At 35.4% G+C, this 25,662-nt stretch overlaps 1 protein-coding gene and 1 long non-coding RNA gene across 5 annotated transcripts in view; one reads left to right on the top strand and one right to left on the bottom strand.

Annotated features, from left to right (window-relative positions):
• LOC139119837 (calsenilin-like) overlaps positions 1 to 25,662 on the top strand; it is a 127,587-nt gene that overhangs the window by 59,080 nt on the left and 42,845 nt on the right. The window contains exon 1 of one of the 3 annotated variants that reach the window (XM_070683754.1): positions 8,213 to 8,457. The exons of the other annotated variants lie outside the window; for them this stretch is intronic. Coding sequence (XP_070539855.1) covers positions 8,334 to 8,457 — 124 coding nt within the window. The 5' untranslated portion in view covers positions 8,213 to 8,333. Of the gene's footprint in view, positions 1 to 8,212; positions 8,458 to 25,662 lie in introns of those variants that run through there. 3 annotated transcript variants of the gene reach the window in all.
• LOC139119840 (uncharacterized) overlaps positions 1 to 25,662 on the bottom strand; it is a 73,635-nt gene that overhangs the window by 39,893 nt on the left and 8,080 nt on the right. Inside the window, exon 2 of one of the 2 annotated variants that reach the window (XR_011549002.1) lies at positions 5,606 to 5,773. The exons of the other annotated variant lie outside the window; for it this stretch is intronic. This is a non-coding gene — a long non-coding RNA (uncharacterized lncRNA). The remainder of the gene's footprint in view (positions 1 to 5,605; positions 5,774 to 25,662) is intronic. 2 annotated transcript variants of the gene reach the window in all.

A 25,662-nucleotide genomic window follows, 5' to 3' on the forward strand; every position in this document is an offset into this window, starting at 1 on the left:
TATCAGTTGCACAGGAAATGCAGTGATTCATCATTCATAGTTTTTGACATCTCACTATGAGAATAAGCTCATGTTTCTGGGTTTTCTAGGCTTTGTATCCTTTTTGCTGTACGTATATATGCATAGATACGCCATGACAAATGATTGTGTCTTCTGTTTCAATGTTTACTTCAGATTTACTTCTTGATTTCAGTATAGCACCATCTATACATGCATGTGTCAATAATCTTTCCCTCATCAGTGATTTGACCAATACGAGAAATTACATCTCCAGAGAATTACCAATTTTGCTTGTGTTTTGCTGGTTGCCACAATTTCATACCAAAATGAATCCAGTCCAGTGAAGTTTTTGTATTGAACAATTGAGAGAAAAAGCAATCACATTCAAAGATTAAAATATTTAATTAAAAGGTTAAAGCAGAATTCTATCAAATGTATCCCATTCCTGATTAATTTGATCTGCTTTGTTGATTATTTGATATTCTTTGGCGACTCACCAAGAAATTATGATTTCCGTTGTTGTTCACGATTAAATTTTCCTTCTGCCCACCAACACCCAGACTAATTTTCATTAATATAGCCAATTTAAAGCCTTACAAGTCGATTCAATTATCAGTCTCAGAATTAAGCAACATTTGCGGTTCACTCTGACTGCAAAACCTTGTTATGAATTAATTTACACAAGCTGTGACCTGACATGACCCTGACCTACTGACCTCGGTTGATTTAATCTATTTGTGCCCGTCCATCATTCTTTACATCAAATACATCAATACTGTTGTGGACAAAACAACCACACTGATTGGAAGTCTCTGATGTTAATGTAACGTTCTGAATTTTTTATGCATTGACAATATGAAAGGATAAAATTATGGATTCCTTAATAGTGAAAGACTGCAGTTTCTTCCAAGATTTCCACTGCTATTGTTAATTTTCCTTTTTGAGGATTTTAATATTCAATAGTCAATTTAGAAATATGGTTACAAAGAATTAAAACTGTAAACAGTGCTCTTGCAGTGGAATTCTTGTACAGTAGCTGGAGGTCAGAGGTCAACTGTGAAATACAATGATTGCTAGACTATGGCTGGCGTTATGCATGTTATGGGTCATTAGCCCTTCAGGTGAATGAACTTCAACGCTAATCAGTTGGTCATTCATGTCATCATTATCAGTGCACCCTTCTGTGTAGAAAAGCCATGCTAGGCGTGATATCAACAAAATGGTGAAAAATTTGAGTGCTGTCATGATATTTACCACAGTGGTTGGAGAGATCAAAAGAGCACATAAAACAAGAAAGATAATGTTGTATGCAAGGTTACATAAGACAGCTTTAATTGAACTACTTGCACTGATGTTTGGCTCGTGCAAAAATTTATTCGCGACAGTCCAAGATGGTGTCAGAAATGTTACGACAGAAAGCTGTACTTTACAATAATTTTACACAGTTTTTAATTATTTTTTCACTATTGTTTTGTATGTCATCAATTTCAAGTTCTTCTTCTACTCACCAAAACACATTGAAACATCAACTATTTAGCTTGTCAGAATCTGGTAGTGTAAAATGCAATGTTATTGCGTATATTTTAATTTTAGTTGGGACCAGCATTCAATCATCAAAAATGACAGTGCACAGTTTACACATGTACAGGCTGAGTTGACAAGCAGATGAATATACTGAGTATCTAAACATGCTTTTGGAGAGTAGAAAAAGAAACTGAAAAATCATCAATAGTTACAGCTATCAGACCCTATTAAAATATCAGCTGCATCATTAGAATGTTCCAGCTTTCTTCTTAATGAGAGGAGAATACATATTTTGGTAGTTTTCATAAGGTTCCATTTGCTTGCTTACTTTCACAAGCGTTCTGAATCATCAATTTTCTATGAAGTACATATTTTTTCCAATTATGGCATCGTGAATGATGATTAATGACCTTGAATCCATAATCCCTGTTGAGCCAGTACAGGATGTTGACCTCGTAGTGACAAACATTTTCATCAGAAATAAAAAAATATTTATCAGGCAATGTTTCTATGAACAGACTTTTTCAAATGAATAGCTTTAATTTTGTACTAGTGAGTGTCTTGATGCTTGAAACTGTGAAGTAACCTTGATGGTACTAGTAGCACCCGTGTTTCCTGGGACGATGTTTTATATGTATTGCAAGATTGATTCAAAGATGAACAGTGATAACATAGCTCTGAACTGGCAGAATATGAGGATTTGAATGTTGTTATTGACATTTTATCGAGCACAGTAGGCATTTTCAAATGCATCTAGTTTAAGTGCCTCATTAATGAGATACTTCATGTGTCGTCGTGACATAAAGTTTAACACCTAATAAAGAAACCTCTCCATGATGAAAGACACTTCCTTGAGCATCAAAGCTCTCATAAACAGGCAGATGTCCATTCAGCAACAATAGCTGTACTTTTCATCATAGTTTTTCTTTCAAACAATTTTCTTCTCAACAATAAAACATGTTGGAATACGACATTGCAACCTTGCTAACACTATGTGCAAAATGCAGTGTATGAATTCTAGACTAAACCTTACTTGTCAACAATAAATATTACAAACAGTAGACTGATTTTGACAATTAAGTTGAACGATCGACAGAACGTATTTTACAGGTTGCAATTATATAATGGAAAATATGAAAAATTACAACCTTGAATACTGTAGCAGAGTTCTTAGACTAGTATAAATAATACTGATTATTTCTCACGAAGCGTTAGGCTTGAAATTTTGTCTTTAAAAATCATATTCGTGTCAGGATTAAAAAGAAAGGACCAAAATTGTTTTATCTATAAAGCAATATTAAATGGAAAATAAAGGTCTGTAAGGTGTGAATTTGTGTATATATTTTTTAAGACGTCCTTGAACGGAAGAAACATCGTTGGATATTTCATGAAAACAGTCAATACTCTGCCAATGTCACACTCAGTCATGAATGTCAGATGCATTTTTATTGCGAAAATACCACAGTGGATGCACTCAGCCTGAGTGCATCCACAGTGACAGTGTCACTATGCATCGCCCTCCGCTTCACGTCGGCTGATACGCTGCACCAATGTTCTCTAGCTCATACATCGATCCTTTGCTGTATTTTGGTAATAATCTTATAAATTAAATATGTCCTTTGATAGAAGCCTGTCCAGATGAAAGAAATTTGTGGCAGCTAGGATAGCGGTAGGTTTTCATTTCGACAATAATTTTTTATATCTGCAGCTAAACGCCCTCAACACTGCATTTTTTTCATGTGATAGCTATGCACTAAGATTCTAAGTATGACAATACTGAAAAGTGTATACATACATTGACAATAGCACAACCTCGTCTTGAAGCACTTTTGTGCAGTAATCCTGTGGCATCTGGTCAAAACAACTCACCACCTCACCCTACATGCAAGTCATGTACTGTTCTATCCTGTTTTTGTATACACTCAGAAATAACGTAAAAAGGTTACACGCAGCGGCAACCCAACAAAGGAATTTTCAAGAAAGGAAAGGGTTTCTTGACTGGCAGGCAAGTTTTAATCGTCAGCGGGCAGTGTTATTTATTCTTTCACTCAGTAGGCAACTTTTCAAAATTGGAAAAGGATCTGACTGTTTGAGTGTTGATGAGGAGGGTTACTCATGTGAAAAGGAGAAGGCATTTGGGGGCTTCAGTTATAGGAAAGGGTCAGCGGAGAGTTTTTTTTATGTGGCGAGTTGGGAGATTACCATAGAAAACTAGTGGGTTAAGTGGGTGCAAATTTCAAATCACAGCAGGAGGACACTGCAGTTGTGAATTTCTTAAAAATATACCTAGATAGTATGAGTAAAACATCTCTAGACTGGATCAAATCGCTAGAAACCAGGCAGCTAGTTGTCCTCACGCACACCACTGCGTTTATCCCAAACCTCAACAGATGATGTTAAATTCAGTAATTTTCCTACCGAATTCAAATTCACAACGTGGTACCCACTTGCTCAGCAACAAAGACAGTGATCGAAAACACTTGACCACATGAATATAAAATGTGTATCAAAAAGGATGACACTGTGTGTTGTGATATGAAAACTGGGTCAGGGTAGTTGCAAATGCATTCGTACAAAGACTCCTCTCTGCTGAGTTTTAATAAAATGTGTGCATCTCACCTATATATTTTGAGTATTGATGCCTCCAACTATATATTAACCCTTTGAGCGCCAAAGTCTATTTTTGTCACCTTTATAAAATATACCACAGTCAATGTGTTTCTGATTTTTGCCAAAAGTTTGGTATCAATTTGGTCCAAAGTTATGAAAAAACTTACAGAAATATTCACCAAAATTGGTAAAATATTGCATTAAAATTTTGGTGGAAAAAATTACAACAGTCAAAGGGTTAAACTGATATGTCTGGTAGAAATTCCATCTCAGTACTAAAAGGGTTAAGTTTTTTTAATCGATATTGAACTATCAAAATCAGTGCCTTCCTCCTTACTGATTCCCAGTAAGAATGCCACCTGTGTGAACCTTGTGGTGTATTATCTTTCCGCTAACTTTCTAAACCATATAGCACACAGGTGATGTATAATATGAAACAAATTTCCATTGCCATTGTAATGTTGTGCTCAAATATTTTCTTCAAAATAAGATCAACCAGTATTTTACCAAAAGATACACCTCAACTTCATACACACTTTTATCCAGAAAGTAATCTTCATAACAGACATATTAAAGATCTGTCTTGTGGATGCGTCAAGATTTAAATTCCATACACTATGTCAATTTCTGAGAGTGTTTGTAATTTGAATACGTTGCAAATAATAAACATATGACCGCGCTTGTCTCATTTTTGAAACATGCTCCCAGGAGGCTTCAAGATAATTGCAAATTTTGTTGAAGAAAATTAGTCTTCTCTTAAAACTTTGAAGTAATCACTCCCCCACTGACAGGTTGATTGGGTGCACATGTATGTGTTCTCGCCAAAGAATCTCAAATGTGGAGTGGGTGAAGTGCATCCAGTTGAAGGGCATATTGCAGTCCGCAAGGAACCACTATGATTGTACTTATTCACACTCTTGGCACAAAACCACAATGCAATATATCACAGTCACTTCAGTGTACCCTCACCATTCCAGATCAAAAGACTCCGACTTCGATATATCTGCCCCGGATGTACGCTGTCTCACATATTGGGACAGTTTCAAGATATTCTTGGCATGTGATAATACGAGTGGCTGCGGCCGGCAAACTGCTCAAGCGCCTAGCAAATTAATTACCAATGCTATGATAATGACGATACAAAAATGCCAATTATTATAATTGACTATGGTGTGTCTATGGTGAACCAGAGTTGCATTTCAAGCCTTTCCAAGTTTTCGCTGTGGTGTCAGCAGCGTGACAAGATTCACCGAACAAACTCAGAATGACCTTTCATGAGACTGATGAGTTAACATACCAATGGTTGTTAACATATAATGATGCACTTATTGTTTGTAAAACTGTCCGTTATTTAGGACCATACAATATGGCAGTCATAAAGCTCTGGCAACTGTGACTGTTGATAGTTCCATTTTTTTGTCTTGTCCTGTTAAATACTGTCTTGTTTGCTCCCAAAATACCTAGTACTCACCATGACAACACAACCTGCCATCTCTGTTGGTGTGTATAATGTTCACTTTTATTGTTGGCGACAGAGTTCATAGTTGTAACAAGTATTTGATCTTAAATGCGTGCAGGATATCTCAGGGCATTTCTTTTGACCTCCATTCTTCCATGCTGCAGCTCACCACAGAACAGTCTGTTGAGAAGAAAATATCTATTGTAAAAGATGATCCATTTATGTCATAGTTCCAGCTATTACCCTTTTAATGGTGTGTGCATCTGTCCTGTACACTAACTCCAATATTAACTTGGTGACATCCCAAGCTATTAATTGAGATACCATGCCATATTTTGCCTGCTATTTTAATACAGTTTCAATATGTTGTAGAATTCATGAAATTGTCAATGACAACTTTGAGAATTCACTCAAAGTTTTTTTGACTGAAGGTTGTACAGATGGTTAGGCTTTGTTTTCCCCATGATGTGATTACAAAATATCTAGAATTTCTTGTGTGATACTCAAAAGTTGAATGGCACTAAATAAACCTGGGTACATGCAAACTTAGTCTTATAAAAACAGAATGTTTTGGCCGCAGAGTTTTTTGGTCTTTGCCACTCTGGAGTGTGAAGAAGGCCAAAAACCGCTGACTCCATTTAGAGACTAGACTAATGAAACTCTAAAAATGAGTTGAATCGCTGAATGTACCAGTAGTGGAAAACAGACACAAACATTGCCTAGAATTTTTTGTAACACTTCACATGGCTTCAACCATCACCAGATGTGCTTTTTGTAATGCCACAAACAATACATGACAATCTGTTTTTGCAATACTATTTTAAGAGGCAAGCTTAAAACTTATTTGGTTTTGTCTGCATTACAGGAATTAATAAAACAATATCATTCCATATAGTCCCATGGGTCTACATTTTGAGTTACTGCTAATGATTCTGATATAGTGCTAACCTTGAGGAGGCTGTATGTCCATCCAGTCAACACAATGCTCCCTTGTGTGATCTCATGCATGCCAACACATCAGACTAAATTACTCAGAGTACATTCACTAGTTTGCATTCTGTTCATAAGTGGAATCGAACTGATAGAATCATTCAGACAATGAAAAAAATACACAAAATAAAATATCAGCCGTAAACTGCAAAATATGTTGTAATGTTTGTTTCCTTCTTATGCATTCATGAGTAAACCTGTTACAATAGGACAAACATTCCTTTACTCTATGGAATGACATCATTAAGAACCAACAGATGGTATAATCGTGTTTCTCGACAGATAAAAGTTCACTTCCTTCGAGAGCTAGGTTCAAGTGTCCTTGCTCTGCCACAAGATTTCTACAACTTGTGAGCGAAAAACCAGAGAGCATGTTTGACATTCTGAACCTTTGAGGAGTTGAATCTTGAGACTGTGATTTTTATGGAGGCTTTCATTAATCTCGTTGAATCTTTTAAAAGTATTTTCCACAATAGATTGTGGGTATATCAAATGGAGCGTAAAGCTGCGATTTCAGTCTTTTCAGAGCAGCTACCACTGTAAATCGATTCCAATGCCTCTGACATCACGAGAAAAACACGCAACAACATTCTCATTGCCTGTGAAACAAATAGTAGTCGGCTTTTGAGCTTTTGCCTTACAACCACACACATTTTCACTCACGTGACTGTTACAACAGTGGGAAATAAATTTTAATGCCTTTGATAATCTATTCACCATGTTTTATGTTCAATAATATTTGGTCTCGAACTCAGACTTTATCAATCTAAAATATTCTATTTTGTATTTATACAGGTGTGTTACAGCTTTTTCACAGAAGACCAGAAATTGTGTCCCCCAAAGATATGATATAATTGTAATAATCTGTGTGCTAAGTAAAAATACAACAGAGTGTATGTGTTCACTATGATCTTAGGGTAATATTTGTTTTGAACCGAAGTTTAATTATTATAGTAAAGGAGGTGAAAAAAAGTCAAAGCTGAAGATTTTAGTATCAGTTTTATCTTCATTGTGACATTACAGTAGTTTATCATTTCACATAGTTACTGTGGATTTTGGGAGTAACTTAATTCAGTATCATCTGTTGAATGTCTGTTATGATTGCTCAATATCTGTCATGCTTTGACGCCATCAGGTGACGAGTTTATGTGTTTGTGTTGGACTGATTTCAATTGTAACAAGATTGAAGCTCTTCTTTGGATCAGTGCACCTTTTGTATCTGTCCTGTCTGTTCATGTTTACCTACGGCAGCATTGGCAAACCAATTCAATATCTAATTTACATTTTAATGATTCCTGGCCATACAGATAGAACAATGATAGTTTACTCGGCATACAATAGGCTATTGTTTGGGTACATATTGCCTACCTGCAGTATCAAATGTCTTATTATTACCGATGAAACTCAGGCACAAAATGCTATCAGATTGTGGCTACATTCGACATTTAATGACCTGTGTGTTGCTGTTAATATTATTAGCAAGCAGATTGATGTGATACAGTACAAAACCGCGTTATTTTATCTCTGTGTATTTTAAATGAGTCTTGGATATGCCATTGGACGGAGCATGGTATGCGTCACTATCAACAATGTTATGCTAATGTATATGCTAATGAGGTTGATATGTGTGAATGTTGAGGCTGCAATCTGTAGGCTGCATCCCCAACACACACAACTCAGTGAGTGACGGCACAATGTGAACACAATATTTTTGCTTTTCTGCGGTGCTGCTTCAACTCGACAATGGACAATGGATGTTGCCAGAGATCAAAGCACTCCAGAGGACACAGAGGAACAGAAAGACACAATAACCAAGAAATTAGCAAGATGTTGTCTAGTAGAGTGGTTCATAGTGTGTTTTTGTTCTGTCAAACGTAAGTACATGGAAAGCTTTGATCAGTGTGATGTTTACAGAGCAGTTGCTGTACTTGCTGTATGGATGTCCCGATAGGCCTCATTAACAACATTGAATTGGAATACGAACGAAGTCTAATCTCAACTCAGTCTTCTCTTGCATAAACTTAATATTACCAACCATTAATATTACCAGCACACTAAGAGGTCCACCGACTGTAAAACAGAGAAAACCCACCATAAATTTACTTGTAGATTTCCACCATAACGCCTAAATATTTGAATTATTTGAGCCAGGGCCCATCTTTTGCCGTAATACTTGCTACAACATTGTAAACAGCCACAACTATTCGAAATACCACTCTCTGTTGTCAATTATACCTACAGTGAAATATTATTTTGTTGTAAATGCCATTGAAATTCATTCACTGAATTTTTCAAATTGTCGAGTATCCAGTGTAGGGAGCTGTCACTGATATACCTGGCCTGTCATAATATAGCTATTATTTGCGTCACATTGATGTATTACATTAATAGCCTTGCAATGAAATCCCCTCAGCAGTGGTGTTTGGGTCAGAGCTTTACATTTCCTTTCCATTGTACTGGAATTCTTTACCCAGTTTTAATCCTTCTCGTCCACATTCCAGCAACTTTCCATCTTAGTCAGTGCTTGGGAATTGTAGTGTCAATAACTCCACTCTCAGCAGTTGGATTTGTAGTGTATTACCTGCTGTACAGCTGTACGTAGTGTATGGCCGTATAAACAGAGCAATTCTCAGTCAGCTGGTCACATGGTTGCCACCCATTTATTCCGATTTACTCTCAATTTTATGGACTTTGAGTCAGTCAAATAGATGTAGGTTCCTGTTAAAGTTCATTGCAATAGTAATTGTCAGTCAACTTGCTATTCATTATTAGTTTGCAACCACCAGTGGTTTACACACCAAGGTTTATCTGTGGTGTTTGCTATAAATGGAGTTACTCGTACACATATGCTGAATGTACTCACGTAAAGAACTGTTTACCAACGCAAATGCTCCCACATGGGATTCCAATCCAAACAAAGAGAACCAATTGCATTTCAAGAGTCTCTATTAAATCCTTCCTAATTCTACTAGCTGTGACTCAACCGGTGAAACCATGACTCTAGTAGAAGGAGAGCAGGTCTGACTAGAAAATGTATATTGTCAATCATTTACTGCGGACATTTATGTGAAACATTCAAAATTGCAGCCAATGAAAACAAAATTATGCCAAAATGTACTCATGGAAAACAAGACGAATAAGATATCGCAACATATTGTCATTTAGTACACTTCAGACCAGAAATACCTCAAATAAACAATATCTGCAAATGAGATAAGGACAGAAAAGACATAAAAGTGTTGTGAAAATGCTGGGTTTATTTACCATCGCATCTTTGTCACAAATAGAAACTTCAACTTTATAAATAAAGGTGCATATTATTGGAAACAAGTGAGGCCTGCCTGCAAGTCCGGAATTTCTTGTGGCTAGAAGTCTATACTTTTAACATTGGGCAAGGTTTGTTGTTGAAGATTGATAAACAGTAACATTATGACTTGGGAACTGCATCCCAGTGGATACAGTATTTTTTTGAAAGAAAAGGAAGCTGGGTCAAGGAATTTAGCCGATATTGTCTTGAAATTTGACTTGTTATTTTCATCAAACTATATCTATCTAGTCAACAGAAAAATACAGGCACCAAATATTTGTTTTCACATTCAGTACAAAAATATTTCTAAGTAAGAACTCTAAAAATGCACCACTCCAATCATAGCTGGTAAATTTATCAGCTCGTCATCACTTTTCCAATATTTTAAGACAAACTACTGTATGCTTGTGTTCTTCGGGATACTGATTCATTGCATAGTCATGTATAACTCTGTTGTCTGTTTCTTTCTCAGTGAAGGTGATAATTCACGTCAACAGAGTGGAAATGATTAATTTTGCCCTGTTATCATTTCATATTTCATTATCAGTTCCCTTATCGATAAGATTGTACAGCATTTCTGGTATCATTTTGTGTGGACATTGTATCTCAAATAATTTGATTGCATTTGTCATCATGTTACATTTGTGTTTGAAAGACGTCTCCAACACTAAATTTCCAATCAACAGTTCTGATATCATATTTCTGTTAGATATGAATAGTATTGAATCTAATTACTGATAATAAGACTGCTGTGATGATAATGGCATACTTCATACATAATTTACTTGTGTGAGGATTATCTAGGATTATGTAATCAATAATCATGACATGGATGAAAGTGTTACAGTTTTGTGTGAATAAGAAATACTATTTCAAAAAAAACAATAGTTAATTGCCCATGATTGTTTGGCAAAATGTGTATATGATAATGCTTGTGTTGTGATGTCACAGTTTGATTATGATACTCTTTTGATATTGGTAGGAATCTTTTGTGAAAATCTATGTCATTGTTTGTTCTGGTTTGCTTTTGGACTTGATCTTACAACATGTAAAATAATTGCATCCCTAGGTATCATCCATGAAGTTCAAATTGTTTCTTCCTTGTTAATTAGATCTTTAGTTTGAATGGCGAAGTTGACAGCTGAAGGAGCAAACCACCTTTCAAAAATAGAAATATTGCCGAGGGTTCTATCACATAAGTGGTTGCTATTAGCTGTGTGTTAAATTTTACAACCACTGGAGTAGATACAGCTGTACTGAACAAGAAGCTCTTAAATTAAGGCTGGTACTAACTTGACCTTAAAGAAAAGACAATGTTTGCATCATTGCATTTTGCACCAGTAATGTAACACGTAATAAGTAAAATTTTATCTTTGTGTACATGTTTAATTTATTAAAAATATAACTGCATTAATCTGTAACATTTTGTAATATTATTAGTTGATATCTTGTTGATAATTTCAACTTCTGGGCCTGTACGTGTACAGTGGTCACACTTAGTCACACCATAATATTTTTCAGGAATGGTTGTATGATTGTATCAGTGAATAGCAATTTTGCTGCATTAAAATATTGGCAATTATTCCCTGGATTGGTAAGTGTCTAATACATTGACGTTCAATGACAGATGTTTGTTTTCAACAGCCTTAAACAAAATGAAACAGTGACATCGAATCCAATATGGCTGACACTGCAGTACCAGTAGCAGGAGAATTACAAAATTTAATGCACAGCTGAGCTAATTTTGTGCTAACCCTAGTCCACTACCAGTCAATCCTAAATATCGTCTACCTCAATTTAAAAACAGGTTGTACAGCAAAAGGTACATACATGTATGTATGTATGTATGAAAATTAATTGTCTGTTTGTTATTGTGTGATAGAAAAATATGAACTTTCACTTGCTAAGTATGCAGTTCATATGGCTGTCGGTAAGAATTTAGTCAGTATCACGTAGCTATCAAACCTTATATCTCTGTTTTCAGTCAGTGATACAGGTGCACTGTACCCCACAACCATCATATTTGATCTATTTATCTATTCTGTTAATGCCCAATTAAAGCAATCTGGAATGCATGGTTGATGGATTGAAGTGAAATTCATCAATGATAATGATATCAATCGCATTTCATTTTGCAAGAAAAATAGTGTTGATGATTTAATTATGATAGATTAAAAATGTGTAAAGTAAGAAACAATGATGATCATTAATTTCAAAATACATGAAACCCAAAATTCTTTTTGAGTGTCTAAACAAATGATTCAGCATGTATAACTCTGAATTTTTAGTTTTTCATCATTTTTTCCAGGCTGAACACCTTAACAAACATTGTAGTTTCTGAACTTTTTAGATGAAGTTTATTTTTGTGATGGAATCCTGATGCTCAATCACAGTGGTTTTGTTTCTTCAAAATGTGATTATACTGCAGTTGTTTGGCACCAGCAGTGGAGTGATTGTAACTTTGTTCTGCAGTGTTAACGATTATAAATAAGCTCCCTTGTATAAAATACAGTCCTGGTTTAAATTTTGATGTCAACAAAACGATCTTGCACCCATCTAGACAATTTTGACAAGCTTTTCTACTTGAGGTATCTTAGCAAGCAGCATGCAAAGACTGTGTGTGATATACAGTAGGAATCTGAGCTCCCGACAAGTAGATTCATACATGCACACATACATACATGTACAGTGCAATGCATAGCACAAACATGAAATATATATATATATATATAAGCTGTAAATTTTGCTGTCACAGGTTTTAGCAAACATCGGACTTTTAATATATTACTCTCAAGAGCCATAAATAATATATTTGGATCAAACAACTTTATTTTAGTCCTCAATGCAAAAACTTAGTTAAACATAACAAATAAGCTGGTACACTCATAAATTCAATCATATTACCCTTGAAAAGTGACAATTTCTAAAATTACATTTCTCTTCAAATTTGGAGATCTGTAAACATTTCCCCATCACTATTGTTGTGGTCAAGAAAACTTTGCTGACAAATTAACGATTTTTCTTATGTCAATTAATTAGCAAAAATAGCAATCAAAGAGAGGCATTTATTGTAAGATAAAAAACGGTGTGTAGAATGTAATACTTTGTATACTGCATTAGTATTATCGTAATTTGTAGTGTCACTGTGAAGTATTGACAATTATTGCTTCAAACTGAGATGTTTTATGAAGTTACCATTATTTAATAACTATTCTAGTATATCACAATGAATAAAAATGGATATTGTGAATATGGGTTACATACCAGTATATAACAATTCTACCACAGAAGAGGTGTACAATTGTTTGTGCATACACATGAAAATTTCTTCAAACAACAAAAGTTGTATAATTATCTCTTCTAGGTCTTTGGACAGGCTAGCAAATTAATATGCACAGTTAAAACTATTATGTTCCTGAATTTTGCCATGAATGCCCAAGTTATAGGGAAAACAACCAAACTGAACAGCTGCCTTTCTATATGTTTCCCGTAATCCTGTCCAAATGAGGCTAATTTCAATTCATATACTGCTTCAAGGAAGACCACCCTCTTAAAGATTTGAAAACCATATTCAACTCAGTGAGTCCATCACTATAGAGGAAGTTGTTTAAATAAAATCTGATTCATTTATCATTTTTCAGAGTGCTGAAAACCTTTGTGTGTCAAGGAAAAGGTTATTAATATACTGTGTCTGCTATTTCAGAATTGTTGTCATTTGTGCATAGAAGATTTATTGAAATTAAAGAGTTCCCCTGTCATTAGCAACAATTGAAGCATGAATTGTAGATTAGCTTCTTTGCCTTGTTTTGCGACAGTTTCATCAAAGCCTAAAGGGTTAAAATGTGAATGGTGTGCACTTAAACAGGAAATGACTTCATTTTTCAGATAAATGCTATCCTATTCAATTGTCATCAAAATGATATCAGAATGGGTTAATTGTCGTTAATGTTGTGATTTTGGTCACATGTCAATTGAGCTTAACATCCAACAACTAATGTGACTTAACTGTACGATCATGGTTTTGCGAAACGCCAACTGCTCACATTGGCTGCAAATCGCCAACTGCTCACATTGGCTGCAAATCGCCAACTGGCGACATTAGCTGCAAATCAGCAACTGACCACATTGGCTGCAATTGCCAACTGCCCACATTGGCTGCAAATCACCAACTGTCCAAATTGGCTGCACGCAGCCAATTTTCCACACAGGCTGTAAATTACCTGCTGCCCACATTGGCTTCAAATTGCCAAGTTGCCACATTGGCCGCAAATCACCAACTGCCCTCATTAGCATAAATCAACATATTGTCCACAAATACCCCTGCAATTGAACACTATCGAATAGAAATCCAATAACTTTATGAGAACTGTACGTGTATGTTAGTTTACCATTCACAATGAACGATCAGAGGCAAAGGTTAGGTCCTGCCCACAGTCTGTCTTCATCAACTGCCATAGACTTCTAGTCTTCGTCAGCACGTAGCTGAATGAATTACAAGTATTGATCACACCAAACTAGGATAAGGCCATCGAGTTCAGCCAAGAGCAGACAGCAGTAGTCTTTTAAACTGTGTCAGAATTTAATGAAATATTTTTCTTGCCTCCGGCTCACTGAGCTATGATTTATTCTAAGCAACAAATAAACCGCTTGTGTATGAAGTACTTACAGTCACTGACTTCAGTGTGTATCACTGTAACCAATTTGAAATGAATTATACAAGATCAGAAGTGTGACCCTTTTATGTGAGGGGTTTGATATAATTTTTAATGAAAAAGACAATTTTTATTAGAAAGGTTTTTCAATATCGTAACAGATGGAGACGTCGAGGTGAAAGTGAATTCAAAGATTCACCCTGTATGACGTGCATGCTAGGGATAACATCGTACAGACATGTCAACCATGACGACATGAATGGAAATGGCTTTCCTTCCATTCAGTTTACTGCTTATCAGAATGTTGATCACGTAGCAGAGCCTACGTCAAAATCAAGAAGGCAACATTGACCCATCTGTTGACAATCAAAACAATACACCTAATCAGTCAGCCTTGAGTGAGTCAAACCCATCACCGACAATGTAGCTCTATAAAACAGTTAATATTTCAAAAACGCAAACTTAATTTACAGACATGCAATAAATATTAAGTGTTATTATTATTTGGATATAATCATTATTATTACTACATTCTGCCCCTTATAAATATAGAGCAATGTACCTTAGTTTTGTGTTCTATTTTCTCACTTTTTCGTGTTTTAGTGATACATATCGTGCAGATACGATTAGTGGAAAGCATAGAATTACATAATAGAAGCAGTGAGCTCACTTCGACAACTGAACGATTAATTGGGAATTCTATTCTGTGATATGTCAGAGGGCATAAACACACTCTAATTAAGGCATTCATGTCATCAAGATTCTTCTATAATCAATACTTATGACATACCGGTATGTTGGACTTAGCAACAAGTTGCTTGCCATTTTTCTCAAAGCGTATTCATTAGTCACTGGCTTGCCAAGTGGCTTTCACAATCACAATCACCCTACCGTCAATGAGACAGTCTGCTGAAGTTTATTCCTTCCTTCAATTTATTCTGTTATGATATCAATAAGCCAACAATATATATATATATATATATATATATATATATATATATATATATATATATATATATATATATATATATATATATATATATATATATATATATCATTACTTCAATTAATTCTGTTATGATATCAATAAGCCAACTATATATATATATATATATATATATATATATATATATATATATATATATAACAAGTATATATATATATATATATATATATATATATATATATATATATATATATATATATATATATATATATATATATATATATATATATATATATATATATATATATATAACACAATTGAGTTGATCAGGATAATCTAAAATATTACATTTCCACTACAAATTTGTTTCGTATAGGCTGCAGAGCCGCCTACACTCATCGGGTGGCTGTGATTGGACTTAGCAACAAGTTGCTTGCCATGTCGATCACAGCCACCCGATGAGTGTAGGCGGCTCTGCAGCCTATACGAAACAAATTTGTAGTGGAAATGTAATATTTTAGATTATCCTGATCAACTCAATTGTGTATTTAGCTCTACTCTAGTATTGAGCACTCTACTCCAGCTGATCTTGAACTAAACAAGTTATATATATATATATATATATATATATATATATTATATATATATATATATATATATATATATATATATATATATATATATATATATATATAATATATATAATATAATATATATATATATATATATATATATATATGAATCGAAACATTGAAATATTTTTGTTGCATTGGCATTACTGTAAGGATTCAAAAGCAAAGTTTTCCGTCTTTGCTGCTGTTTGTGTTGCATTGTTAAGTGTATTTTCAAAAGAAACTGAGGAGAACAAATTAATTTTTTATGGACTAGCCAGGGTTTTAAGTTTGGTAAAATATCCAACTGAGGGTGCCGAGAAATATAATTGCTATTGCATTAATCTCTTGTAGAGAAGACTAATGTCTTTGAAATCAGGGGAAATAAATAGCCACCATGGTTTGTCAGAATGTGAACACCAACTCAAGTATGTTCTTCACCTTGTTGATCAAAACATTGGACAGTTTTATATCCCCAGTTGGTACTTTCTATTCAAACAAGATTACTTAAATTTGAAATTAATATCTTTTGATATCTTTCCTGTATGTGCATGCATGTCATGCACAGTATGTGAAATCCTTAGAATTAATCTCCTTTATGCCGATCAATGATACAAAATTGTTCCGATTTTGCTATCAGTTGTTGACAGACCTTCATACTTTCTCGGTGAAATTCCGACTTCACTGCTGGCAAACTATGAGTTCTAATTTGTTGACCCATGACCTTTTCCAGTGGGGTTGGCATGGCAACCAGCCTGTAGTAGCTTAGCAGGCGGGATCTAATCCGAAAATGGTAGATAGGGTTTAAGTCTTGTGATATAGTGCAAATTGATAAGCCTATAGAATTCCATTATGAATTGTACAAACAAAATTAGGGCCTTAGGGGAAAAGCGAATCCAACAAACCTCTCATTTGTAATGTTGAATCTATTTTGGTAAGTATAGCTGAGGTCGTAAAAGTGACCAAGCTCATTAAAGGATGGTAATAATCTTGTAAGTGTGGTTATAACATAATTAACACTTCCCAGGGTTTTAATTGTTATAACTATACTGTCACTTTTATTCTGATGTCTACTAATTTTATGCTTGTGCCTTCTTTTAATTGGATGCTTTTTGTGCAGTATTTGGCATCATGATGTCCAGACTGAATCATTTGAGAACGTGGAATATATCACCCGCAATTGAATCCTATTCTGCCTCTTGTTTATGAGTACATTGTAAGTTGCCATGGATATTTTCAAGTAGGCAATGTTGATTTGGCATTTTTTCGATTTTAGTTGACTGTTTTTTTCTGATTTTGAGCAATTTTGCACACAGTTCAAGATTTTCTGACACTATAGTATGTATGATGAATGTGATCGTTAGTGGCCATCACGTCCATTCTAATGGTAACTCTACTGAAGCAAGATATCATTCTCTCTCTCTCTCTCTCTCTCTCTCTCTCTCTCTCTCCTTCTCTCTCTCTCTCTCTCTCGTTATTGCCATGTGCGTGTTGAATGTACATGTAGTTTGGAAGTAAACAATATTTAGGGTGATCGCACAGTACAAACCCTATTCACTCCGTTATTCATACATATGTCGTCAGTCTGATGCCCTGGACAGTAATCAAAATATCATTGTAAATGTTTGAAATATCAAGTTGCAATCAATATTATTCCGTTGTTTTGAAACATCTAAACTTGCATCATTTTAGAAGTGTCTAAGGTATAAACAGATGTTCAACAAGATGTTGCTTCAATTGCAGACATGTCAGCTAGCAACATATTTTTTGCATTATAATAAAACATAAATTTGAAAGAGACTTGAAAGTTTGATTTCAATTATTTTATCAAAGGAAGACATTAATTACAATAATGGTCGTATTTAAATGTGAAAAAAATTTCAACAGTAACAAAATAAAATGCAATGTTAATTTCTTCTCACACAAGCCTAACAAAGACACTTGTTGTCATGGCAATAATGTATTTGCGAGACTCACCATACTGTGTAGGATTTTTATAATTCAGTAACCATATGCTGCAGAAATCATGGTATGAATAAATGACAATGTATGTCTATGGTCTGATAGAGGAAACCATATAGGACAAAATACGTAAATGTAAAATAAATATGGACGAATTGAAATTCAACTTGATTCGTAGTCATGGAGATCATGTTACATTGCTTACTTTGCTGGCCTACCAGCCAGGTCGTGGATTAATGTCAACATTTATGATGGTTGGAAAATGGTCCAAATGTTTGCAGATGACCTGACCTGATCACGTGTCCCTGGGGTGTCAAAGTACTGCTTATCTCGTTTGTAATCAAACAGATACAAGCAGCCCTGGAAAACAGTGTACTTCCTGTGAGGGTATAAAACCAGTACTTCATCACATAAGTTAAATAGCGCTATGCTATCGTAAGCTCGTAAAATCTCCCCGAAAACATGTGCAACAGTAAAATTGAGATCTAAATTTAGACTTCAGAGCAAATGATGCGATCATGCGATCATTTGTGTATCTAGTTAAACATTCCAAGCAGTTTCTAAAGGGTGTTAGTTATACACGTATCCAGCGTACATTCCCTTCCAAAGCACCGCAGAATGAAAAAAGGAAAAATTCAACTCTCTTCCATCAGAACTTGGGAAAAATTTCATTTTTTGTTCCGAACAGCAAAGTTCACACACATTTTCAGCCCTAGAGGTTTTTAATTGTTAACAGTCAACATTAGTGCGTAACTCTAGGTTGATATCATAGTCTCATCAGAAGCACTGGTCGTTGACAATGCTTGTCATGCCTTGTACAAGTTGTAGATTATTATTTCACAAAGACAGAATCACCAATGTAAATTGGAATATAGACCTCATGTGCCTGTGCTGTCCTTTATTATGAATTCCTAGTGTTTTAATATGTATGCAATGTCAGCAGGTAGCTTGTTTAATGTTCATAATTGTTGCTCGTCATGATTAATATTTCTATGAAGTAAACGTGTGTGTATAGATTACAAGTGATAGCTACAAATCCATTAACAGTTCAGGGATAATTCTGTCTGGATGGAGAAGATGTCTCCTGTCTTTAATACGAACTCTTTGAAATGTGTTTGTATGTCTGCAAGTGACGTCATGTTGAAAGCATGTACTGAAAGTAATATGTGCACTGAAAATGCCATCACATTATGAACTCAACTTGACATTTAACCTGTTCACCCCTATTTCCCAGTAAACAGGTCCACAATCACCATTAATAATGATTCGTTCAGGCCAAACCATGGTGGTGAAAGGGTTAAAAAGGAGAGTAGCTTTCCCTCATTTTTGTTTAGCCTGTGGTATGTCTAATCATAAGTATCATAGTTCGGGGGAAACTCAACTTTGAATTCTGGAATCAATGTACCTTCAGTTTCTCAGTCATAAAATTTGATCAAGAACATGACAGGTGGACTGTCAATCTTCATAGTATGTCTTCTTTTCATCAATTTGTTTTAGTTTTTTTTCATGATTTTTGTGTACACTTGACATTGCAACTACAATTTTGTCTGTTCAAAATTCAGTGTTTGTTGGTCACTCAATCCTTTCCCTAGCATGCTGACTATCAAGAATTTTTCATGCAGGGACTTTTACTCCTGGGGCAGATGTGCAGATAAGAGTGTGGTTGTAGTATTACTAATCCATGTTTAAAGGCCCACTGCACCATCATCTTGATTGTTAATGCAGGAATCAGGGATTGAGACTTGGGCCTTTAAGAAACATGAAAATGCATCTTCCTGTTTATAAAGTAGTGGATCATTATTGGCTCACTCTACCGAGGCTTTGCTTACCTGTCCTGTTATGGTGTTACCTGTAAATGTTGCATATCTATTCTTCTCAGTCAGGCAAACACCTTAAACTCATGTTTCTTATTGAAGTTACAATGTACAGTTTACAGGATATATAACAAATACTGGTATTGTGTATAGTCCAGACATCAACTTTCCTGAAATGTGTTTTGTGGTCACCTACAGGCTGTCAGTTTACTATTCATTAAATTAGAAATCTCTCATCAGGTTGAATATCCAAATTCATTTAAATTTTATAATTAATAATTTATGCAGAATCTTCAATTCACAATATATTCATCCTGCAGGTTATAGCTTATCAGTGCAAACTTATTTGAATTTGTATACTGTAGTGGGGTATAGTTATGCAAATCCAAGGCTTTGTGCAGGGAAACATTTTGTATGTCAGTAAGTTTGGAAACGTCTCACTTGTCACTTATTAAAAGTTATTTATGCCATGTTTCACCTTTACACACAAACAGCTGATTTCACCCAGAATCCTTGTTCAAGCATTTCTGAAGTGAACCAGGAGTGACCCTAAGAGGTCAGGGGTCGATACCACAAATCTTTCCTGCATACTCTCTGTGAAAGGTTTGTTGTGTTTGCCATGTCAGCTTTTCTTTCCTCCTCATCAGTCTATCTATCACACAAAAGCGAACATTCATCAAAAAATGTGTACAATATGCGCTGAAGCATGAGGCCTGTGCAAATACTTAGCCATGGAATTTACATCAGTGGGAAAGAGCTTTCCCAAACACAAAACTTCCTGGCTTTCTTTGCCTCTTGCAAACAGCTGTGTTTTCATTTAAATTTGCACTTGAAAACCTTCGCATTGTAAGTATCGTAACTGTGTAAAGGAGTTATTGGAAAACACAAGTCCCGTCAGTCGGTTGACATTTCAGAAACTGTTTCTAGAGCAGCAGGAGCGTACGGAAAGGGATATTGTTGAAAGATGTGACAGATAAACACAGAGACTGTTGTAAGCCCTGACAATTCACCAAATGTTTTCAATGGATTTCCGAGCTAAAGTACCTATAGTGTTATCCTGAGCATTTTGTTGTCATGGCAATACAGTCTGATTTTTCAATAGCCTCCTCATAGTTGAGTAGCAGCAGATATATCCAGAAAGCTGCGTTGATTGAAAACTTTTGTGCACCCCTGATGAAAGAGAGTGTGCATTTTCACTAAACTGATTTGTTTAGCTTCTTTAGCTTCTGCAAGTTTAATCACAAGGACTTTCCATACGCCCCTGCTGTGTGCATGCTAAGCATGCAGACGCACGGCCGCGTGAATACTAGTGTATCAGGTACAAAGACGTCCAGCCAGGAAAATTCCAAATGCTCACACAGTGTGTGCGTGATAGTGATCGTCTTTCAAGACGACTTTGGTGATCTGCATAGATTTGCCATCACATGCTGGTACAGTGAAGCCTGACCTGATATATGTTTCTGAGGAGTTTGCCCTTCTGACTTCTCAGACTGTCTGACAACCTTGACAAATTTGTGAAAAGTTGTGGCATTATGTGAATGCAGGTAAAGGTGATATCTGAGAGAGGCTGCAGTGGTGCGTTAATTGATGTACAATTTAATTTAAATCTTAGACAGTGGCAAAAATTCGTTGATGTTAAATTTGCATCAGAGTTCCACAGCTTTACAAATCACACCATGCACCAGCAGCACTAAGCCTGGTAAAAAAATCTAAATGACTTCATCAATTTTTGTAATATGTAAGTTGGTCTCAAAAGCTCATACTTGTGTTATGTCATTGCCATAAAATTTCATATGCTTAAGCAGCTTTGATTGTTAAGATATTACTTGTCCCTAGCAATTACCAGAGAGCTCTTACTAGGTGTTAGTCATCGTAAATTTTAATAAAAGTTTTATAAGACGGATGTTGCATAACAGCCACAGTTAAAGATCATCATTATACTATTATCACTAGATAGAAGAAATAGCAGCTGTTAATTTTCACTTGGTCTCTTGGGTAACAGAATTTTAAAGTGGGAAAACCCTTGACTTTCAGGCAAAATAGGGCGTAGTTGTATTCTATTGCAATTCATTCAGACCCACTTTATTGCACTTAGATTGTCACTTATCCTGATGATTCACAGTGTATCATGCTGTTCCATTTTGAACAACTCCATCTTTACTATGAATGTACTAAGTGTTTTGCCTCTCCCCAACTGGTTAAGCCCCTTCTAAACAAAACGTGATAATGTTATCCATACACCTTTCTGGAATGTATAAATGTATAATGTATAAATGGACTGTATAAATGATATCGTCTCTGTCTTGTAGCTGTAACATGGCTGCGAGTGTTGCAGATGTGATGCAGTCCACTTATTAGCTCCACTGTCAGCGACGCGGAGCTTATCAAATAGGCTGATTCTCCGTCGTCGTCGTCCGTCGTCCGTCAACAATTGCCTTCTTCTCTGAAACCGCAAGTCCGATTGCTTTGAAATTTGATATGCAGTTCACTTGGGTTGACCTCACTTAAGTTTGTTCAAATCGTGGTGAAATTTGCATATTTGTATTTTTGGGGCATTTTTGTTTTTTTTGTAAAAAAATCTTCTTCTCACAAACCGCTTGTCCGATTGCTTTGAAATTTGATATGCAGTTTACTTAGGGTGACTTCAGTCAGATTTGTTCAAATCATGGTGAAATTTGCATAGTTGTATTTTTAAGGCAATTTTGTCATTTTTGGTAAAAAAATCTTTAAAATCTCCTTTTTAAAACTACCGGTCAGATAGCTTTGATATTTGGTACATATGTCCCTAGGGATGATCTATTTCAGATTTGTTCAAATTGTGCAGAAATATGTAAATTTGCATTTTTAAGGCAATTTTTGCCATTTTTGGTCAAAAAATGTATTTCTCAAAAAGTACTGGTCTGATAGTTTGAAATTTGGTATACAGGTTTCTATAGATAAACTAAGTAATATATTGAATTTCTGATGAAATCTGTAATTTTGTATTTTTGGGGCAATTTTTGCCATTTTTGGTCAAAAAATGTGTATTTCCAAAACTAATCATCTGATAGCTTTGCAAGTTGGTATACAGGTTCCCACAGATCACCTCAATGATATTTATTGAAATTTTGATGAAATCTGCAATTTTGTAATTTTGGGGCAATTTTTGCCATTTTTGGTCAAAAATGTGTTTATCAAAAAGTACTGGTCTGATAGCTTTGAAATTTGGTTTACAGGTTTCTACAGATGAGCTTAGTATATATATTGAATTTCTGATGAAATCTGTAATTTTGTATTTTGGGGGCAATTTTTGCGATTTTTGGTCAAAAAATGTGTATTTCCAAAACTACTCATCTGATAGGCTTTGAAATTTAATAAACAGGTTTCTATAGATGAACTAAATGATATTTATTGAAATAATGATGAAATCTGCAATTTTGAATTTTTGGGGTAATTTTTCCCGTTTTTGGTCAAAAAATGTATTTCTCAAAAAGTACTGGTGTAACAGCTTTGAAATTGGTATACAGGTTTCTATAGATGAACTAAATTTGATCTTTTAAAGTTATGATGAAATCTGCAATATTTATTTTTTGGGGCAATTGTTGCCATTTTTGGTCAGGAAATTTTATTCTCACAAATCTGCTCATCAGATAGCTTTGGTTGACATGTTCTTAGGGATGATCCAATGTGATATATTCAAAGTATGATGAAATCTTCAATGTGTATTTTTGCAGCTTATTTTAGCCACTTTTCTCTGGCCACTGCATTGAGCTATCAAGATTTCCACCTTCTTAATCAACATGTGTCAAAAATAGTTATTCTCTACATAAACACAGCGGAGCTAATCGGCCGCTAGGTCGCTTGTATTAACTTAAGGGGCGGATGGGATATTAAGAAAGCAGCAAGATGGCGGTGACACTCATCATTTAAGATGCCTCTGACCAAGCAACATGGGGACAGAGCTCCAGAAAATATAGCGTTTTGAGTTTGTTTGGATAAAATCTTTACAAAAACCAATGTTGTCATCGTCAAATCAATGCCCTAGCTATTACAGCACTTAGTTTTAAAATCTGACCACTTTACACTTTTCGTCGATTTTGTTAAAAAGGTTAGATAAGAAATGATCCCTGGTGCATTAAAAATTGCTGTCAATCAAATGGTTTTGTGAACCACAATGTGAATCACCAGGTGTGTATTTAATCCTAATCTGTGTTGGTTCTGTAAACAGATCCAAACAATAGGGGACTCCTTTCCTCTTATGCTGAGCAAGGCAACTATGATAGTAGCTGTTACATCCATGCTGTGACCAAACGATGCCGTGTCACAGAAAACATTTGTATAAAAATAATATTTCAGTGTTGCTTTAGCCATGTAAAATTGCTATATTATTTCACTTTGATCCAGTCCCATGATCACATGGGTACGAAATTGTCACAACTTTATATTGCTGCAAATCAACATTTCCGCGGACTTCCTGAGTGCAGCAGATAATCAAAAAGTAATTGCATTTTTGCTTTTTTGTATTGTCCCTATCATAGGCACTGGATTGTTATCGATATCTTACTTTGAAATTTAGATTAGATGATAGGGACTATCGATCTGAAGAATTGAGCTGAGTAAAATTTCAGTCATATGGAAAAAGTCTTTCTTCATATCAAGTGTTTTCTAGGACCTTGCTCAAATTCTGATAGTCAATACTGAACACTTGTTATGCAGTGTCAGATATCTTTCACATTCACTAAAGGGTGCTAAACAGTTGGAAAAAATTTGAGCAGACATCTATCAAGCAAATGTAACACTGACACTGACCTATGTTTGATGACGCAGAGTTGATACTAATCTGAAACCAGTGAATTTTGGCTGCGGCTTTATCGACTGCCTGGCGACCCCTTGACATGCACCCACAACTCACAGTCTGAACAACTAAGAAATAATCCACATGCTCATTAAACAGAACCCGTATTGACTCTGTGACATTGAATCATTTAACTTTAAGTACAGTACAAGAACATTAAGGGACTGTGGATAATTAAAACATGCGTGCGGCAAACGTAACTTCTGCATTTAAGGGGGAGGGGGTTTGGCTGTATTTCGATTACCGTGCACAAAAATCGCACCACATGTTTTCATATCAACATCTCACTCCACGTTTTACTGTATCGTAAAATATCGCGCCATACTGTTTGGCTTGTACCAGGCCAGTGCGTCACCTGCGCTACACCATTCTTTTGACATACATGTGATTCAGTGCATGGTGTAAAATAACATAACAACCATTTTAGATACATTGCGTTATTGTCAAGTTGGCGCTGAACAAAGATTGATTTTAGAGGTGTATGCCAGTGGTGGTGGGAGCGTATGCGTGATTCATGATGTTTGACTGTATATGTTCATAGCCACGTATTACCGATTGTAGGTATGATACAGAATGAAGCTTGATTGGATTTTCGCACTTCCAAAGTTTCGTTTAAGAGGGGGAGGGGGGTTGAGGCCAAACGCACTTAGTTTTGTTTACCGTGCACATGCTTTAATTATTCGCGACCCCTAAGTTAGATAAATATCACTGAAGTGGTCAGTATCATCGTGTGTATTATAATGCCATGCTTCTTGGTGATGCTCTGCGTGTCACATTGTAACGTCCTCAGTGTTATCCAGGACCTCTGTGTCAAGGTATCAACAAAAATGGAACAGATTAATGGTTGTCAAGTTTGCTGGTAGCAGTGAAATATTTGCAAACAGTATAGAGATTTATTATTCCAAATAGGTCAGGGTTGGCCAAGCTGTGGTGCATTATGGGATGCATATAAA

This window comes from Ptychodera flava, chromosome 20 (assembly GCF_041260155.1).
Source record: "Ptychodera flava strain L36383 chromosome 20, AS_Pfla_20210202, whole genome shotgun sequence".
NCBI lineage: Eukaryota > Metazoa > Hemichordata > Enteropneusta > Ptychoderidae > Ptychodera > Ptychodera flava.